At 63.0% G+C, this 14,043-nt stretch overlaps 1 protein-coding gene across 2 annotated transcripts in view; it reads right to left on the reverse strand.

Annotated features, from left to right (window-relative positions):
• Positions 1–9,587, reverse strand: part of HCN2 (hyperpolarization activated cyclic nucleotide gated potassium and sodium channel 2) — a 21,104-nt gene extending 11,517 nt beyond the window's left edge. For both annotated transcript variants that reach the window (XM_089905828.1, XM_022565625.3), the window contains exon 1: positions 8,934–9,587. In XM_089905828.1, the coding sequence (XP_089761954.1) occupies positions 8,934–9,577 (644 nt within the window). In that variant the 5' untranslated portion in view covers positions 9,578–9,587. The remainder of the gene's footprint in view (positions 1–8,933) is intronic.
• Positions 9,588–14,043: the final 4,456 nt, after the last annotated feature.

Genomic DNA, 14,043 nt, shown 5'->3' on the forward strand with positions numbered 1-14,043 from the left:
CCGGCTGGGCTCCCCCAGCCCAGGTCCCTCTCGCTGGCCCAGCCTGACCTTCTCTCCTTGAAGAAGCCGGAGACCTGGAAGAGTCCAAGAGGCCGCTCAAAAATTGACTAAATGTTTCCCAGGACCAAGAAGGCCCAACGTGCCTGGCACAAGGCTGCCGTCCAAAAAGCACTAGGGCCGAGCCAGGAGGGGAAGACAGACAAGCGGAGGAGCTGGAGGGGCGGGGGGGTGGGGGGTGGGAACTGCAGCCAAGAGGGTTGAGTGGCTGGGCGGCCGGGGGCTGCAGGTGCTGGGTGGGCACCAGACCCCCACAGTTTGACATCCAGGTGCAGGACCCCCACCCTGGCCGGACTTCCCAGTGGGGCACCGGAAAGCTGAACAGGGGGCACTGGCTGTCCATCCATTTCAGGTAGCAGCCGGGGGGGGGGGGGGCTGGGGACCGGACAGAGGCCAGGGTGCCAGGCCGTCTGGGAAAAAGGGAGAAGCCAAGGCCTGCCCGGCAGAGCGCAGGGCCAGGTGGCGGAAGAGCCTGAGGGACGGGACTTGGCCACGGCTTGGATGTTTCATGTGATAAATACACCCGAAAAAGGGATGACTGGCCAAATATGCCCAGGACCGATACAAGTCCTGGAGGTCCATTCCAAAACTCCACCTGGGAATTCTGTGCTCCCAGAAAAAGGCCCGTCCATTTGAGGAATATTAACGGCCGGGCACAGTGTCCTGAGTCCAGCATTTACCCACGAGGACAGACAGATGCAGCAAAGGCCACGTGGAGAGATGCCCAGCCCTGCGGCAATCGATAAAATAGGAAAGAAAACCACTCCAAGGGAAACCTGTCGGTTCCTGAGAAAGTTAGAGTCACCATGTGGCCCCGCAATTCCACTCCTGGGCCTTCACCCAAGGACTCAAAAGCAGGGACTCAAAGAGACACTTGTGCACCAGTGTCCACGGCAGCACGATTCACAATGGCCAGAGTGTGGGTGTGGGAGCAACCCGAGTGTCCACCAGCGGATGGACACACAAACACATGTGTCCCTCCACACACAGAGCGTCACGCAGCCACGGAAAGGAGAGAAGCCCCGACACCCGCTACCACGTCGGTGGACCCCGAGACCACGATGCTCAGTGAGAGAAGCCGCACACAGAAGGACCCACGGTGTGTGACTCCATTGATGGGAAACGTCCAGGACAGGCCGATCCACAGACACAGAGTGGGTTTGTGGCTGTAGGGGCTGGGGAGTTTCTGTTTGGGAAGATGAAGAAGCTCTGGCGAGTGATAAGGGTGATGGCTGCACCACGCTGTGTACACATTAAAAGATGTACACTTTTAAAGGGTTAAAGGCTAACTGTTATGTTATGTTTCTGTTAACACGTATACATAAAGAGAAAACCTCCGAGGCCCAGGGTCTCAGTGATGAGTAGATGCCCCAGATCGGGGTCTAAGCCCACACCCCCTGTCTAGATTCGGACAAAGGAGGGTCTCAAATTCTGAACAGAGTCATGCGTCTGATTTTGCCCATCACGGTGCAGGGAGAAACGCCCACCCCGCAGTGGGTTTCCAGGGCTCTCCCGTAGGCCCGGCGCCCTCCCCATCATGGCCAGAGTCCCCATGTCCTCTTGGAGAAGGCTCTAGCATGTGTAGGCAGGACAGGCCTGGGGGACCCTCAAAGCCTTCCACTCTCTGGGCTCCTCCTGGATGGATAGAAGAAGAGACTGAGGTTCCCAAGGGCTGGAGGGACTCTCCCAAATTAGCAGAAAGCCGTAAACCCCAGCGCTGGCCTGGCCGCACTGGGCTCCCTGTTTTGGGACTCACTGTGAATTGGCTCTGTTCTGAGCAGCCCCCCGAGGGAAGAGCTACAGCACCGCACCTGCCGGGTGACCCAGGCCTTCCACTTCGGGGAATTGATCCCAAGGAAATCATCCAAGAGGAAGAGAAAAAAATTAAAAAGTGATTTGTAACAAGATGTTCACAGCAGCTTGGTCTTCCAGAGCCAAGGTTGGAAGGGACCCAATGTCTAAGACCGTGGTGACAGCAGCCAGACCTGGGTTCCCGCCCACTGGCAGGTGTGACCTTGGGCAAGTCCCTCCAGCCCCTGGGAACCTCAGTCTCCTGTCTGTCCGGGAGGAGCCCAGGGAATGGCAGGCTTTGAGGCTTTCTCCCCCACCCCCCGCTCTGTCTGCCCACATGTACTGGAGCCTTCTCCCAGTGGCCATGGGGACTCCAACTATGATGGGGAGAGCCCGGGAAACCCATCTCGGTGTGGGGATGGAGACCTTGAGAGCTGAAAGGGTTGACATGATCTGGGGTGAGTGTTAAGGGCAAAACCCAAATGACTGCTCCAAATTCAAGACCTTCCTTTGCCTGAATCCAGACAAGGTGTTGGGCTCAGACCTCTGATCTGGGGCATCTACTCATCCTCAAGACCCCCAGGGGCCCAGCCCCAACCTGACTGAGGGGCCGCACCTGCCTATTCCCCATTTCCACCACCAGAGCTTCCACGGCAGTGCACGCTCACGCCCAGGGACAAAGCAAGCAGGAAGACCAGGGGCACGAGCCTGGAAACCAAGGAGGGGGGGTTAGAAACCATCTAAATCGGGGGGCCTAGAAACTACCAGGGTCGGGTAACCACAGCGTAAATGGCCAGGATGAAGACGGCCCCCTCCTTCACAGGCGACTCGTCATAGACGTTCCCTCCTTTTGTTCTGGGGGCAGGGGGTGGGGGTGGGAGTGCAGGCACCACACTTCCCCACTGACAGACCAGAGAGGTGGCCCAGCCAGCGAGGGTTGCAAAGACCTGAAAGCCAGCCTGCCGCCCCCAGGCCTGTGGCCCTTGGTCCTCCTGGAATTGGGTAGGAGGAGGGGAAACTGAGGGCTGGGGCAGAGGATCCAGGTCCCTCTCCCCAGCACCCCCTTTCCTCGCCCTGCCCGCCCCCTTGGGCTGTGCATCCCAGGGCTAATCACTGTCCTTCTCTGAGCCACAATGCTTCCTCTGCCCAACTCTGGCAGCCCCTCCCGCATCAGGCTGCCCCAGAGACCCCTGGGACCCAGAGACCTCTGGGACGGGGTCGGGGCCTGCAGGGGCCTGAGTCAGCCCTCAGCCACCCAGGGCCTTCAGGGACAGTAATTAAACCTCGTATTGAAAAGTCCTTCCTAACAAACAACGGGCCCCATCGGGAAACACTCAGATCCCGCTTCCTGCCTGTGCCAGGACAGGAACTGGGCCCTGAGAGACCAGCAAGGCCGGGGCTCCTGGTGGGGTGCGGGGGCTCAGTGGCAACGACCCCCAGCGCCCTGTGGACAGGAGACCCTGGAACCCTCTCCCGGGCGCCACACCCACATGGCTCTGATATCAGCGGGGCCCCCACTGTGGGCCCAGTTCCCGCTCCAGCAGCTGCCCCGACCCTTCTCTCTGCGCAGACGGAGAAACCCAGGTGGGAAGTGGTGAAATGACGGAACCCAGGCGGCCAGACCTCCAGGCCACAGCTCAGGACCATGCTGTCACCCTCCTGTCTCCAGCACTTGGGGCCCCTCCAATTCCAGAAGCTGACAAGCAGCCCTATTCTTCCAGGACCAGGCAGGGCAGGGCCGGACGAGGGGCAGGGGTGTCCTGGGAGCTTGAAGTGGCTGCTCAGGGACGCTGTTAACAAGGGTAGCGGCTCCCTCCCTTCAGGGTCAGAGAACCAAGAACCAGGCTGGAAGCAGTCCAGGAATTACCTATCGGATCGGGCAAATCCTAGGGGATTAGGGGCCGGGAAGGGAGGGGGGGTCAGGGATTAAGGATGAGCTAGGGATGGATTATTAGGACCTGAGCCCTCGGATGTGAGTTACGGATCCCAGGCAGGTGTCAGGGATTGGGAAACTGAGACTCCTGCAGGGGAAGATTCCTGAGTGATCCCAAGACAGGGCAGACTGTGGGGCTGACTGTGTGCAGGCCTGGGGGACACGTGGCGACCAGACAGACCCGGCCCTCCCTCAGGGCCCCCAGCCCAGGGGGGAGACAAACGTTCCACACAGACAGATAAATGAGTGGGATGCTTCAGAGGGGCCACTTTAGCCAGGGTGGGCTGGGACGGCTTCTCAGAGGAAGTGACATGTGGGTGGATAATGGAGAAGGGCCTCTAGGCAGAGTGCGGGCACTGCACCCTGGGCGGATGAAACGGCAAGTGCAAAGGTCCCGTGGCTGCATGGAGTTTGCCTTTCGGGGCAGCCGGGAGGCCTGGGGCTGGAGCAAGGGTGTGAAGGGAGGTGAGAAGGGGTGAGAGGGGGTGGGAGCCGGGCTCTGCAGGGCCGTGGAGGCCATGGCCATGGCAGGTTTTAAGTGAGAAGGACGAACGTGAATCTTGAGATGCCGCTGCCGGCAGCCAGAAGGCAAGGAAGGGGCAGAGGGCGGCGTCCAGGGAGGAAGTGGGGTAGCCTGTGCTCTTTGCATTTGGGTTGGGCTTGCTGATGGGGGAAGTGAGGCAGGGTCTGTCCTGAGCAAGTGGGTAGCTAAGGAAGGCCCCCCAGTGTCCCCCTGAACCCCCAGGTCATGGATGTTGAAACAGGGGGTGTGGGGATGTGACGTTTTTAAAGCAGTTAATTCAGGGGCCAGAAACTCCAAATTCTGGCAGGAAACCAATGGAGAGAGGAGAGGGGCCTCGGCCACCTCAGGCCCCTGACCCCTCACAGGGACCATGGAGCGTCCTTCCTCCCAGCCGGGTGGGCCCTGGGCCTCAATCCTCCCACCTGGGAAATGGGCATGTCCACCAACCCCCACTCTGAGTGCCTTCATGCTGGATTCAGAACCGGGGAAACCCTGGCCCCCGCCCCTCACCACCGCCCCAACTTGGGATCATTCAGGGTTTATTCTCATGAGCTGATGCATCCTGATCTCCCGCTAATCCGTAGGGCCATCTGGGGGCAGGAGAAGTCCTCCAGCCCCGTTGGATCTTCAGGCCAGCCCCTCCACCACCCCAGGCCCTCAGGGACCCCACAGGATGTCACACAGATACAGGTCAGCAACCACCTGTCCTGGCTTTGTCTAAGCTCCGCTGAGGGCCAGGAAAAGGACCCACTTATCTTTTCCCCACAAACCAGGCCCCCCGGTGGTACACAATTCGGGAACATTGAACTGAAATTCGGCAGCAGCAGCAGGAGAGACTCGGGTCAGACCTCAGAAGCACTTACAGACTCGGGAACGGGATGAAAGGCCGTGGGAAGCCACTTGCCCACACTCTCTCTAGGGAGATGAAGCCTCTACCCCCCCGACCTGCCCACGCTCCCACACAGCCACGGCTGCCTTGACCACCAAGTGACCACCAACTAAGGAGGTGGAGGAAGTGGCAGAAAAAGCGGACTGTCCAGAATGGGCGGTGGGGAGTTGCAGCCGGGCCCTAGCTGCCTGGGGCACCACCACCCACACCCTCCCCTCTGAGCTCTCCTCCTTCCCACGAACCCCTCTCTCTGGGCTCTAGAATCCGGGGTGGCCAGGTAAAGGAGTTAACTGTATTTCTTCTTCATACATTTTTGGGGGCAGGGGCAGAAGATCCTGCCAGGGCCCCAGGACCTCCGGAAGGCAGTGGCCCAGGCTGTGACCCTCCATGCTGGCCCCTTGGCTGCTCTCCCTGCTTTGCTCTGGGGTGGTCTTCATGCTTGTTCTGACTCAGAAATGGACCTCAGGGTGCAAAGAAGGAAAAGCAACCCTCCTGAACCTGAATCCTTCCTGCTGTCCCTCGAACATGCTTCTCCCCTCCCCCGCCCCCATGGAAGCTCCTAGAACATCTGTATCCGGGCGCCAGCTGTAGTGTTACTCATGGCCCCATGAAGAAGTGAAGACATGCCTCAGAAAGGGTTGGGGCTGTTCCAAAGCTGCCAGGAAACGGGGCTCACGACCTGACTGGCCTTGCCTGGTGCCCATGTGTGCCCCTCGGCAGGTTCCCAAAACCATCCTGGGCCCCGCCCCCCCGACGTGCCAGGCCCCAGGACGCCATGGAGGTGGGGGGGAGAGGCAGGTAAGCGTATCAAGGAAAAAAGGCCGCTTCTGAATGCATGGGCGGTGCAGACATCGACCGGAACGAGAGAAATGGGGTGCACCACGCATTTGGGGAAACTGAGGCAGGGAAGCCCGGAGAGGATTCCAGGCCATGCACAGCGGGCGCAGGCCTCGCCGCAGACTGCCGCAGCCCCTCTGCAGCCCGCTCCTCCGGCCTCGGTCCAGTCACCTTCCTCAAGACTCCCTCCCCGAGGACTCTGCAGACGCCTGCCCTCCCTGGAAGCCCATGTGGCCCGAGGAGCTAGGCGTGACCAAGGCTGTTCCAGTTCACCAAACATGAATTGTTCTGTGCTCCATGCCAGATGGGTGCCGTGCCAATCTGAGCAAAGCTGTAGCTCAAGAAAGTGGAGATGCCACGGCCCTGGGCAGGACCTGGGGCTGGGGGAGAAGCCTTGGTCTCACGGCCCAGTTTCCCTTTTAAGTCATGTCCAGGGCTTACCCGGGCACCAGCGGGGATGGTGTCTGCACCGTCAGGTCATGAGGACAAACGGAGCCAAGTGTGGACAAGCAGACCCAGAAAGGCCTCTCCCTACTGCTCCACAAATGGGTCTTAAAACTAACACTCACACGAACACAGAGATGACCCACGGCTCCCCCTGGGCAACCCCCTTATCTTGAACAATCCCCAGGATGCCTTTCTCCTCCCATTTCTTCTTGGCCTGGACAGGACATGGCCAGGGGCCAGCTTGCCTGACAGTCCAAAAGTGGAGACTCAGGGGCCAGCCTGCCCAGGAATGAATCCCTGCTCTGCCGGGGACTAGCTGTGTGGCTTTGGGCAAGTTACTTTACCTCTCCGTGACCCCCTCTCCTCGCATGTAAATTTGGGGTACCTGCGGCAGCCACCTCACATCTGACATGAGGATTGGATCTATATTCTTAAGGTGCTGTGGCCCAAGAGGGGCTCAGGAAGCACTTCTCCGATCATGTGCTTGGGGGGTCTGTCTCCATATTGAATCCGAGGGGTCTAGAAGGGTTCCCAAAACGTGGGGGGTTGTAGAGGCCCCGCAGCACCCCAGCTTGGCAGGGTCTTAAGGTTTTTACTTTGACTGGCTCACCTAGTCCCAGCTACAGGCCCCACTCATCCCTCCCTCACCCCCATCCCGTTGCTCACCCCCAGTTTACAGTGTATCTGCCCAGGGACCCACGGTCAACTGTGCTGGACGCGCACAAGGCTGGGGACGCCCAGCTCCTTCTCCCAGCAGCCCCCACCCCTTCTGTAGCTGAGAGGAAGCCCAGGGCCACCCACAGCCCTGAGGATGCTGCAGGCGGATGTGCTGGGGGGGCAGAGGAATGGCTACTTTCTGCAGCCACCTCCCCCTGCCCACATGGCCCCCACGTCCCTTTCCAGCCAGCTGGCTTTAGCCCCCATTCACAGAGGGGCCAGGTGGGCCAGGGAGCCCTGGAAGTCAAGTTCATCCCCATTTCACAGACTGGAACCATCTGCAGGGGTGCTGAGCCCCCATGCCCTTCGGGCCCATCCAGAGGCACCCCATCTGGGCCCCCTGGCCTCTCCCAAAGCCGCCGGTCAAGGCTGCATTCACCTCCCAGGACGGTCTGGGGGTGAGGAGCTGGAATCCTGGACATTCTTCCAGGCTCCGTTCCTGAGTTGTGTGCCCCTGGGCCTCCGTTTCCCCAGTTGTCAGGCACAGGGGATATGGAGGGCCAGGGAAAGGAGAGGCCCACAGCTCCGCTTTCCCAGCTCTGGGGGTCCAGGAATCCGACCTCAGGCCTGAGGGAGGGGAGACCCGCGGCGTCATAGGATTCGGAGGCCGCTGGACTGCTGTCCGTGGTGCTGAAACCGTGCCTGCCCTGAGATCCTGGCCCGGAGGCCTGGGGAGACCCTCTGCACCCCAGCTCACACACCCCAGTCACGGACACATCACCTCACACACACACCATGCACACACCTCACACCCACTGCCCGCTGATGCGCACACACTCCCTCTCTCCCCAACACACACCAGTGATCCGCCATGCAGACACACCCCCCAGAGCACTCGGCCCCTGCCCGCCGCAGTCACATGTTCGTGATCACACACACGGCCTGCAATGATATGCATCGTTCACACTCTCAGGCCACACAGCGCTCACCCGGGAACGGAACTGCAAACATACGCGGCGGCGTGACACTGCTCCAGCCTTGCTCTGAGGCTTTCCACGCACCAACTGGCTTAATTCACATCAGCATCTACACAACTACTGACACCTGGGCACACCACAAACACACGCGGCTGAGCCTGCTCCGGGCCTTGCTCTGAGCCTTTCCACGGATCAGCCAGCTGAATTCACATCAACATCACCACCACTGACACCTGGGCACACCACCCAGCCGCTGGAGCTGATGCGGCTCAGAGTAGACACAGCCGGGGGACACCAGCACGAACAGTGTCCCCTCCTTGCGCAATACCGAGGCCCAGGGACCCGGAACGCGCCTCCCTGCGGCGTGGGACGCAGGTGGAGACCCTGGGACCCGGCGTGTCCGCTTAACCCTTTCTCCGCCAGCCTCTACGGGGTGCGTCCTTCCCGGGCGCCCTTCCTTCCTCCTTCCTTCCGCTCCGCTGCCTCGCCGGCGCCCACGTTCCCCTCTATTCGTCCTCTCCGCCCCTCCGCGCTCAGACCCTGGTCCTGCGGCCCGTGACGTGCGCCCACCCGAAGGGCGGGGAATGTCAGGCTGCGTGGGAGGGGGCGCGCGCCTCCCAGTGTCCCTCCAAGGGCGGCGCCACAAGCGCCCGGGTCATTCCGGGGCGGGTCCCGGACGCGCCCGAGGTCACCGAGGGGCCCCGAGGTCACCCGCGGGGCACACCGCCCCGCCCTCTCCACAGCGCTCCCAGGACGACCCTTGTGCGCGTCCGCTCGCCGTGCCCCTCCGCGCTGGCCGGCCGGCCCTCTGGGCGGCTGTACCTGAAGTCGCTATACGGGTGGATGATCCAGGCCCCCGCCGACTTGACGCGCTCCTGCTCCCGCTCCACGGCCTTCTGGCTGCCGAACATCCGCAGCGAGAACTTGTTGACACCCGGCTGCAGGAGCGCGCCGAACTGGCGCTGCATGAAGCTGGCCTGGCTGCCGCGCGACTCCCCCGCCGGGCCCGCCTCCTCGCTGCCCGCCTCGTCCGCCGGCCCCGACCCCGCGCCCGGCTCTGGCGCGGGCCCCGCGGCCGCCCCGCGACACGAGAACGACACCTTAGGCCCCCGCGCCGGGCCCTCGGGCCCCGCGGGGCTGCACTGCGGCTCTCCGCGCCCGCACTCGCCGTTCGGGCTGCCCTTGGCCGTGCTCGCCGCGCCCGGGGTGCCCGGGCGGCCGCACGAGCTGTCTCGGCTGCGGAGTCGGGCCCGCTGGCCGCCCTCGTCCGCCGCCTCCAGGGGCGCCGCCTCGGTCCGGGGCGCCTGCTGAGGGGGCGCCGGCCCGGGGCCCGGAGGGGGCGCGGGCGGCGGCGGCTGCTGCTGCGGGGGCGCGGGCGGCGGCGGCGGCGGCGGCGGCGGCGGCCCCGGCGCGGGGGTCGCGCCCGGGCTTTCCCCTGGCCGCCCGCCGCCCCCGCGCGCGTCCATGGCGAGGCGGCGCCGGGCAGTGCGGAGCGGAGCCGCCGCCGCCGCCGCCGGCCCGAGCCCGAGGGAGGGGGGAGGCCGGGGTAGGGCGGGGCGGAGCCGCGAGGGGCGGAGCCGGGGCCGCGGGGGAGGGGAGGGGGCGGGAGCCCCTCCTCTGCCCGCGCACACTCCCGGCGCGCCCTGCACGGGTCCCGCGCCCGGGAAACTGAGGCCGCTGGCTCTGGGACGGCCCAAGGTCACGCGGCTCGAGGCCTCGGAGATCCGATCAAGCCTAGTCCCAGAAGGGGAAACTGAGGCCCGCGAAAAAGAGGGACGCGCCCAAGGTCATCGCCGCCGCGCGCGACCTTGACGAGGGGCCTTCTCCTGGCGCTTCAGTTCGCCTCTGTCCAGAGGACACAGCGGGGCGGTAACCACTGACGCTGGGGCTCGGAGAAGTGGAGCCGCCCCCATACTAGCCTCCATCCTTTCTATAGGTTTGAGAATTTCCATAATAAAAGGCCACACGAGCCCTTGCTTTGTCACTTGAGACCCCGGACAAAGACGTGTTGTGTGGGGAGCGGCAAAGTGGGGTCAGGCCAGGAGTCTCCAGGTCCCACCGTGGCCCCCTCTCCCCCACCTCCTGCATATGAGGAAACTGAGGCCGAATTGGGCCAATAGGAAGAGCCACCCAAGGGTTCTGAGGATCCCCACCTTCAAACAAGGCCCTAAAGTACAGTGGGGGGCGGGGGGGGCTCTCCCAAAAGGCTGGTGGGCTTTAAAGTGGGGAAGTGCCCAGGGTCACAGGGGGACCCAGGGTCTGCCACCCCTTCCCACCGGATGCCCACATGTGAGCCCCGTTGGGCTACCCCATTTCTCTGCCCCTTGGGCTCAGGCTCCAGCCAGCCCCCGCCCCATAGGCCCCCAGATCTGGAAAAACACTCGAGGCTCTGCTTCTGGGGCTAGAGCCAGGCTGGGGAGTGATTCCTGGCGTCAGGTGACATAGGCCACAGGCCCAGGATTCTTCCCAGCCTCCACTCCCCACCCCAGCTCAACCAGAGCATCCTGCACAAAGGAGAGATGGGGAGCAGAGATAAGGAAAGGCCTGGAAAAACAGGGAGAGGGATGGAAGACCACCGCTGGCCTCCAGGGACCCTCTGGCCTTCTTAGCGCTTTCAGGCCTGGCGTCATATTGGGTGACTTCACCCACCTGGAGGTCAGGACCATGAGGGTGGAGATGTGACATGTCCCTGTGCACAGTAGGTGGGACTCAAGGGCATTGAGGGATGGGCCCATCTGAACAATGGGTGGGCTGAGCCGGGCCATCTCCTGTCCCCCTGCAGGCTGTCCTGAGCCCTGGGGGGCCTTCCAGCGGCCACCTCTGCTGTGTCTTCAGTCAGACCCTGCCAGACTCACAGCCAGATGGGTGGACAGGCTGGGCCGCCGTCTGCCCTGAGTCTGCGAGAGAGAGAGAGAGGCTGGGCAAGCAGCAGAGTCGGCAGTGCCAGGCTGTGGCCCGCCCAGGCAGCTGTGTGTTCCAGCTGAAGGGGGATCTTTCATGCTCGCCCTGGGAAGATGTCAGTCCAGGCAGGCCGCCAGAGCCCCAAGGCTCTCGGCTGAGAGCAGGGAGGAGGTGGACCCGCAGCCCAGCCCAAGGACCCACCCGGCCTGGAGAGGCAGAATGGCATCCCTCCCCCAGGGACCTGGCCTGGACCTTCAAGTCACAGAGGAGGAGAGGGTCCCAGCCCCTCTCCTGAAGACTCCTCCCCAACACACGGGCTCCACCCTGGGCCAGGCTGCCACCAGCCTGTCCCTCCCACCCCGTCTCACCACTTGCCCTGGGCCAGAGCATTCTTAGCATCCATTCATTCATTCACTAAATACTTATGAGGTACCTGATGGGGGCTGGGATTCAGAAGTGAACCTCTCAGGCCGCCCCCACCCTGGTGGGGTGACAGTCAACACAGCACATGTGATGTTTAGCAGACATTGTAGTGTCCGTTAGAAGGGGGTGAGCTCAGCCTGAGCCAGGACAGGGGATGAGGTGTTGGGGGGATGTCTGAAGCCTCGCAGAGTGGGTGGTGTCAGAGCCAGGACCTGAGGGGAGGATGGAGCCCAGAGCGGCCGGCAGGTGTCGTGGCCTGTGCAAAGGTCCTCAGGCAGGACGGTGCCTGGTTGGTGTGAGGAGAAGGGATACTGAGGACCTGGCGGGTGGGGGGTGTAGGAGATGAAGACCCAGAGGTGGTGGGGGTGGGGTGGGCTGAGGACAAGCCTGGGCAAACAGGAATAAAACCCCAAGTCAGTTCACAGTGAATGGTCTGTTACCCAAAGCTGCTGGACTCCCACTTCCCATGGAAGGGAGCCCCAGTCCCTCCCCACCCAGTTTGCCCCACCTCTTCCTCCCCAGCGCTGGGCTCTGGGCACAGGGGCTTCCAGCAGGCCCAGCTGGCCTGGGCCCGAGGCCTTTGCCCCTTTGCCCTGCTGTCCCGCCCGCAGCTCCCCTCCCCAGCCTCTTAGCACCCTCAACACATGGCCCGTGTTTGCTGCTCAGCTGGGGCGGGTCCAGGTCCAAAGCCCTGGAGCCCACAGTTTGGAGGCCCTCTGAGGGCAAAATAGTTAAGAGACCAGGGAGACAAAGCCAGGCCAGGGTCTTGGCAGGCCCCGGGCCAGAGAGGGGTCTCAGAGCTTAAGCTCCGAGGGCTGCCTGGAAAACTCAGCACCGCCAGACTCGAGCGATACTGACTGTCCCCTCAGCCTTGTGTGGCGGGCCCGAGTGCCCACATGTGCCGCTGACTTCGGAAGGGGGATGACATCTCCCAGCCTGGGCTGCCCGCACGAGCGCCATTGTACCAGGCAGCACCCCGGTGTCCAGCCCCGACTGGAGAGTGACGTTACATAGGGAGCCCCTCACCCAGGCCTGAGTTCCCTGGCATCTGTGCGATGAGGGTGGGGTCCTCGGCGGACCTGGGATTTCCTTTCCCTGTGGACCTCACTCCCCCTGGGACCCCCACACCTCTGGCCCATTCCTCCTCACCTCTGCCCCCTGCTGCCAGGCGAGACCCCTAAATTCGTCTCTTGCTGCCAGCCACCATGGGACCTTGGGGTGCCCCCGGTGTACAACAGAGATGCTCTTCGTCAGGGCCCCAGAGTTGGGGAGGAACGAGGCTGGGGCTTGAGAGGCGCCCCCCCCCATGCCTCCAGCGCAGGCCCCATCCCCATCCTCGAAGGGCTCCCAGTCTGGAGGGCGGTGGGCCCAGGGAAGGGGTGGGCAGCCTGTGCCCCAGAAGGAAGGCACGCCCAGCCCTGCCCCTCTGCCTCAGCAACTGGGACCCCGAGACAGACCCCGGGTCCTGAGCCTCCAGGCGTTTGCCAAAGATGATATCACTGGATCCGGTGACTTCCTGTCCCGCCCCTGGGGAAACTGAGGCAGCTCAAGCGGCTGCATCCAAGAACAGCCCCCAGGGGCACAGGGGGCCGAAGACTTGCCAGTGCTCATCAAATGCTCAGGGAGGGAAACATGCAGAGCCGTCTGCCCAGCGGCCCTGTTTGCTGGTCGGGCTTCTCCTAAAAGCACGTGAGCAGCGTCCCTCGCTGGGGGCCTGGTCCCCTCTCCACACCACAAGCCACCCCCTCCTGTCCCCCAAGGCGGTGCCTGCGGACAATCCCGCATTTTCTGTCTAGACAAAGTAACCAGCAGTTGTTCCCGAGCCCCAAGTGTGTGGGCGCCAGGGGTGCAGCAGGAAGGTGGGCGGAGCCCCAGCTGGGGTGCAGGTGGGGACACACACAGACCCCGAGCAGGGGACACCCTCACGTGCCCTCCAACATCAGGCCCCAGCCTCAGCAGCGTCCCCGGAGAGGAACCAGCCTCGTTGTCACCTTCTGTGCTGGCAGAACCCCCGGACCCACATACACTGTCAGTGACAACCACGTGGCCCAGTGAACAAGCAGGGATGTATATCCTTTGGACCAGAGAAGTTTAGATGGGTGCCCAGGACCGAGGGCCCAGCGTGTCCAGCTAGGGGGCACGAAGGACAGGCAGGGTATCCCAAGACCTCTGTAGACAGGGGCTCCCCTGACTTCCTGGGCCCCAGTGCCCTCAGGGGTGTGCACGTGGTGCCCTCTGGTGGTGGCTGGAGGGAATGGCTGGACAGCCGCAGCCCCTAGCCCCAGCCCCAGGGCTTCGGGGACCAGCGGCCTCAGTTCCTGTGAACTGGGAGGCACCTCCTCCAGGTTGTGCGGTGCAAGGTCCCCGTAAAGGAACCCCTACTCTCCCCGTGGGCGCTCGGGAAAACCAGACCTGCGGGTGACTCTTGTGACACACCTGGTCAGCAGACAGGGGGCACCCTGTCCCGGGGCTGTGGGATTTGCAGGGAAGAGGCCCTCTCCGTCTCCCCTCAGAACCCACTGGGCCTCGAGCCGGTGGCCAGTGGGCCAAGTCTGAAGTCTGTCAATTTTTGAGGCTTTGGTATGTTGGGATTTGTTTTTGCCAACAT

Source organism: Delphinapterus leucas, unplaced genomic scaffold (assembly GCF_059928025.1).
Source record: "Delphinapterus leucas isolate spDelLeu-1000000601 "Yukka" unplaced genomic scaffold, BTC_Dleu_Yukka2 spDelLeu_asBTCV2_sq25, whole genome shotgun sequence".
In the NCBI taxonomy this organism is placed as follows: domain Eukaryota; kingdom Metazoa; phylum Chordata; class Mammalia; order Artiodactyla; family Monodontidae; genus Delphinapterus; species Delphinapterus leucas.